This window comes from Miniopterus natalensis, chromosome 17, assembly GCF_054644295.1.
Source record: "Miniopterus natalensis isolate mMinNat1 chromosome 17, mMinNat1.hap1, whole genome shotgun sequence".
Taxonomy (NCBI): Eukaryota; Metazoa; Chordata; class Mammalia; order Chiroptera; family Miniopteridae; genus Miniopterus; species Miniopterus natalensis.
In genome coordinates, this window is record NC_142097.1 from 42,999,842 (window position 1) to 43,005,841 (window position 6,000).

The window sequence follows — 6,000 nt, forward strand, 5'->3', positions numbered from 1 at the left end:
AGGCGGTAGTCATGGGTCCCCTGAAGTCTTGCAAAGAGCAATGAAAAAGAGCAGGGGGTCTGGTCGTCAGGCACCAACAGCTCAGAACTGGCCGGCGCTCAGCCTCCTCGCGAGCCCCTCTCCTTGGCTGTCAAAATCCTCCTCTCTCTCCAATGCCTGTGCCGCAACCCAGAGGCCGCCGACATTTGTCTAAATCTGAATGATCCTGAAAACAAACACAGCGCCCCTACCCATTGTAAATACCTGCGCCCTTTCCCAGAGCGATGCCCATTCCCAAACCCAGGCTCCCCTGCGACTCTGGCAAAGGGACAGCGGGGGTGACTGAGACCTCGATGCCCAAACATCTCTGTTAACACCTCTCTCCCCTCCCGACGGCCTCCTGAACCGCATCCGCACCGCACGCGCAGTTCCCGCCTCCCCCATCTCCCAGCAGCGGATGCGGGCAGTCCCCCGAGAAACCCAAGCCCAGCCCGCGCCTGCCCCTCCCCGGGGCCTGGATGCCTGGGCCAGGGCCGGCACCTAGCACAGGTGCCCGTTCTGGATGCCGAGCTCGCCTCCCCTAGCGCTCAGCTCCCCAAGGGAAACGGGGTCCCGGGCGGCGTGGAAGGGGACCTGGCGCTGCGCCCTGGGCACCCCGCCCGTCGGGAGCCGCAGTCCCCGGGGCGCACGTCTCCGTCGCGGGGCAGCCTGAGCGCAGGCCGCTCACCAAGGCGACGCCGCCCAGGCCCCCGCGCGCCCCCCGCGCGCCCGCGCTCCCCGCCCCGCAGCGGCGCGGTCCCCGGACCCCCGGGCCCCGCCCCGCAGCGCCCGCCCTCCTCCCAGCCGGGGGCCCCGCCCGCCCGCCCTCACCGGACTTGGGCGGGTAGCGGTACACGGAATTGGACGGGATGTCCACCTCCTCCACGCCCGCGTGCTGCCGGCTGGTCAGGGCGCCCATGGCCGCTGCGCGCGCCTCCCTGGGCGGCTCAGCGCGGCCGCTCGCCCCGCGCCCGGAGCGGGGGTCGCCTGCCCGGGGCGGCCGGCGGGGCCTCGGCCTGGGCCTCGGCGCTGCGGCTCTGGCGGCGGGGGGCCCCGGGCGCGCCGCGCACCATCCTCCGCCCCGCGCGCACGCCGCGCCGCCGGGGCCAGGGGGGCTGCGGCTGGGCCGGGGGCGCCGCCGCCTCGGGCCGCGTGATGTCAGCGGCGGCTCCGCGCGGGGACCGCGGCGGCCACGGCCAATGGCGCGGCGGGGCGGGAGCGGCCGCGCGGCGCCAGCCAATGGGCTGCGGGATGCGGCGGAGCGCGGCGGGGCTCGCGGGGGCGGGGCGGGGCCCGGGCGGAGGGCGCGTGGCCCCACGGAGCCCGCCGGGCCGGCTCAGGTTACCGCGTGGCGCGCGAGGCCCCCATTGTCCCCTAAACCCGAGGCGCCCGGGCATCCCCCCGGAGAGAGCCCTCTGCAGCCCCCACGCGACATCCGCAAGGCCGACGGCCAGGACCCGCACAGAGGGCCCACGGAGGGTCACGCGGCGTGGCCATCTCACCCCCCCGTGGGCGCCTCCACCCCAAGTGCTCGGCCAGTCCCGTCCCCCAGCTCTACAGATGCTGTTCATGGGGCCCGGGGCCAGTGCGGGCGGCCCTGAACCTCGGGGAGCGCCAGCCCCAGATGAGAGCAGGACAGTCGATGACCTCCGAGGGCACCTTCTGGAACCTTTGGAGAGGCCTGGGTCCGTCAGTCAAGCCAGGGCCACGCAGGCAGAGCGGGGGCTCCTCGTGATACAAACACACGCCGAACAGCGGGGAGCTGGACAGACAGGAGACGTCATCCCAGAGCTTAATTACAGACACCTACCTGTGTTTGAAACCTTTTATCTGTGGGTCTGGTGTTTTGTTTTTTTTCTGAGAGGGTGGACTGATCAGCAAAAATTTCAGCTGCTAGAACGTGATTTCACAACTCATCAGGGTTTGGAGTGGGTTTGGAAGGCCGCTGTGTAGACTCTCGCCTTTGCCTGATAACACTTTGCATTTTCCATCACCCCTCTTTTCAAGAGTAGCCAACAGAACCTGGAGCTGAACGTACCTAAGCCCATTTGCCTTGGTTTTCTCCAAGGTCCCTGGATGGCAGGAAGATATCTCTGGCCCTTTACTTAGTTATTTTTTTTTTTTAATTCTCACCCGAGGATATTTCCCCCCCCCCATTGCTTTTCAGAGAGAGTGGGAGAGAGAGAGACATCAATTGGTTGCCGCGAGCACATGCCTGGACTAGGGCCAGAGGGAACCTGCAACTGAGGTATGCGCCCTTGGCCAGAATCGAACCCCGGACCCTTCAGTCCGCAGGCCGATGCTCTAACCACTGAGCCAAATCGGCCCGGGCTATTGCTGGTCATTTAAATTGACTGACACTGAGGAGACTGAGCTGCAGGGCAAGCCCCTGGCTCAGACAAGCTGATGGCAGCCTCCCCCCAGGCACCAGAGCTACCGGGCAGAGCTCAGAGACCTCCCTCCCGCCCCTGGCCCTAACCACTAGAAGGCTTTCAGACATACCTTGATCCACCTTTCACCACAAGCAGGTCCTACCTGTAATTACTGGGTAAAGGTGAACTACAAGTCATGAAGAGTCTAGAACCGCTTCAAAATAGGCCTTCAGCGCATCACAGAGCGAACTGTTACCCCATAACCCCGGGCTCGGTTCAGAGGCCTCCGTTCGTCCTGCCCTCAGCATTTCGTAAAGGGAGTGCCATGCCCTGTAGGGGTTTATCGTGTCTGAGGGTTTCTTCTTCCCAGCCAGAGCCAGGCAGGGATGTGGCCCAATCAGGCAGCTCAGTCTTTATTGATTGATTGATTGATTGATTTTTAAAGAGAGAGAGAGAAACATCGATTTGTTGTTCCTTTTATTTATGCATTCATTGGTTGAATCTTGTATGTGCCCTGACCGGAGGATTGAACCCGAAACCTTAGGGTATAAGGACAACGCTCTAACCAACTGAGCTACCCAGCCAGGGCTGGCAGCTCTGTCTTGTTGCTCCCAAGGATCTGTTCTGACCCCACTTCAGTCAGCTGTGAGCCTGGGAAAAGGGTTCATTCCCCATCTTGGCTAATAGCCCCCCCAAGCCTATAACTAGGTTTCTGTTCCCACGAATGAGTCATGAATCAATGCTTGGGACAGTAAAGAAAAACATGGCATAGCACAGTACCATTAGTGGACATTTATCCAACACTATATGCCAGGCCCTATTTTTTTTAAAATTATTTTTATTGATTTTTAGAGAGAGAAGAAGGGAGAGGGAGAGAGAGAGAGAGACATGATGTGAGACTGAAACATCACTCGGCTGCCTCCTCCCGCATAACCCAGGCACATGCCCTGACTGGGAATTGAACCGGCAGCCTTTCGGTTCACGGGGCGATGCCCAACCAACTGAGCCACACCAGCCAGGGCAAACAGGCCTTATTTTTAAAGCTCTACACATACTAAAGCATGCATCCCTCACCACGACGCTATGAAGTACGTGCTAGTAACACCCCCATTTTATAGTTGAAAACACTGAGGCAGGGTAAAAGCACTGAGTTTTGAGTTGGACAAATCAGCACCCTAAGCCTGTGTACCTTCGGACTCAGGTCTGAGTATGCAGTATCAGTCTGTAAATAGCCAAGCAATAATTGAATCAAGACTCAGTGAAAAACAAACAAAGGAAAGCGATAGCCAGCTGCCTAGGGTCGTGAGGCGGAAGAGAAAGGCATAGGGGAGAGTTCAGAGAAAATTCTAGATCTAAGAGACTTTCTGTGAACTAATTGAGTTAGAGGCCCATTTCCCACAATGTAATCACAGTGTTACAGTTTGGGAAAAGAGAACTTCAGCCAGTGTCCAGGGCAAAGAGCAGATCAGCAGCCAAGCCCTTGGAGCAGTCCCTCCGGGCTGCCAGTCCCACATTCCTCTCTGGTCCTTCTTTGGCGCCACTTGGCTCCCTTGCTGGAGGCCTGGGCCAGGGAGAAGGCCTGAGGGAGAAGATGGTACAGACAAGAGCGAAATAACCCGGCAGTGACTGCCGTGGAGAGAACTATAAAAATGCTTTTAACTTGAATAAGCGGCCTGGGGAGGGTAGCACTGCGTGCACAGGGAAATTACATGCAAATACCACGCGTCCATTGAGCAAACAGCCTCACAGCGTCCCGTGCCGTCCCGTGCTGAGAACGCAGCCCTTGGGAGGATCCCAGCAGAGCAGCCTGCGTTAAGGGGGGAGGGGGGGAGGGGGGTGGCTAAGCATCCACAGAAGGCAGGGAGGCAAAAGCCCCATAGTTAATCAGCTCCGAGCCCTTCTCAACCGTGGGTCTAAGGGACAAAGAGAAACATGCGGGGGAAGCACATGGACGAGCCATTTCCAGGTCAGCTCATCCCTTCGGGCATTTAATTTCGTTCATTTGGGCTGTCCTGGTTTCTGCTCACCTTTGGAACACATCCACGCACTTCAGCGATTCGCGCAGATCCCTGTAGCAGGAAGGAGCCTGCAGGTGCCACGCCGACCGCCGCTGCCTGGGTCTGTAGCCCCGCATTCACGAGGCGGCGGGCAGGGGACGCCCCGGGACTGGGGGAGCAAGCCAGGCCCCTTCTTGGCTGTTGGCGTGGCCATTCTGCCCTCGCAAGGGGGTAGGAAGATTGGAGCCCTGCCTGTTCTGGAGGAAGCACAGGGTGTCTCCAAAAGAAGGGGCCCAACCAGCAACCCACGGCCTCTCTCAGGCCCTAATCCCCCTCTCAGGCCCGTGGTTTCAGCGGATTAAAGCTAAAACCACCAGCAGGGAATTTCGCATCCTGCTCAGATCCGTGGGCCAGGCTGACGCCGACAGAGGAGCCGGCTCCTACATGCTTTGGGACCCTGCACATGGTTCCTCTGGCAACTTCGGGTCCCGCTGAGGAGAATGACCTTGTCTTTTAGGAAACCCGCAACCGGGCTTCCGTATTTTGCTTCTTGCCAAATGTGAATTCCTCGCTGTTCATTCCCTCCTCAGCTGTGTGCCCTTAACAAAGGAGAACTGTTCGAACAGCTACAAACTTCGGCTGGGTCTGCAGCTTCTTAATCTACTTTTCAAGACCCCAGTGAAAGACGGTGTTGACACTGCCCTGCGTGGCCTGGCCCCGGGGAGCAGCGTAACCTTGACGCGGGCGCTCGCTCTCCTCAGGCAGGTGCGGCACCTAACTCCTGCTCATGGGCTCGGTTAAAGAACCAGGCCGTTCTCTTCGCCTTCATTTAGTTCCAGATCATTCCTAGCAAGTACCAGGCCCTCTCCGCTCCTTTCCGTCCTGACAGTCGCTTCCGTCTTCTTTCATTCCGCTCCACCCTGGGTTTTGAGCTCAGCCCCACGCTCTGCATGATAAAGCCGCGTGAACGCGCCCACGAACATTGCGGGCTGGTACCCACTGGCCCCCTCTCCGCCCTCCTGGGTAAACGCAGCAGGCGGGCAGACGGCCCAGCATCTCCCTCCTGCTGCCCGAGAAACCGGGGTGGGGAAGAGGCGACGCGGTGACAGCCCTCGCACCGCTCCGCCAGCACGCAGCTGCGGTTACTTAGACCACGGGAAAGCACAGGGGGGCGAATTCTGTTCCCTCTCCCTGGGTGTCCCGGCTGGAGCTGCAGATCTGGAAGAAGCCTACGGGGCCACCCGTCCAGCGCCCCTCTCCAGACAGACGAGGCAGCCTCAGCTCAGAGAAGGGAAGGGACTTGCCCGAGGCCGTGTGAGCGGCAGCCTGGTTCAGAGCCCCGGGATCCCGGCTCCAGGCCCTGGGCCTTGTTTTGGGAAACCCGGGCCGCTGGTTTGGTTTCCTTCTTTTTCGGCATCAGCCGTCTTCCAGAGCCAGTATAGGAGGAGAAACCAACTCCAGGGCAAAGCTCAGAAACCTGACACGAATGCAGGACGGACACACAGTCCCGGGCCCTTGCGTGGAAGTTATCCTAACGGTGCTCGAGCCGGCAGAGGAAGCAACAGAGCTTCTCGGAGCCGCAGTCTCCCTACACCCTCCCCCCAGGCCCCTGA

At 60.3% G+C, this 6,000-nt stretch overlaps 1 protein-coding gene across 1 annotated transcript in view; it reads right to left on the reverse strand.

Annotated features, from left to right (window-relative positions):
* The window catches only part of RNF157 (ring finger protein 157), a 46,250-nt gene extending 45,301 nt beyond the window's left edge, over positions 1-949 (reverse strand). The window contains exon 1 of the mRNA XM_087826362.1: positions 850-949. Within this exon, the coding sequence (XP_087682488.1) occupies positions 850-937 (88 nt within the window). The 5' untranslated portion in view covers positions 938-949. The remainder of the gene's footprint in view (positions 1-849) is intronic.
* Positions 950-6,000: the final 5,051 nt, after the last annotated feature.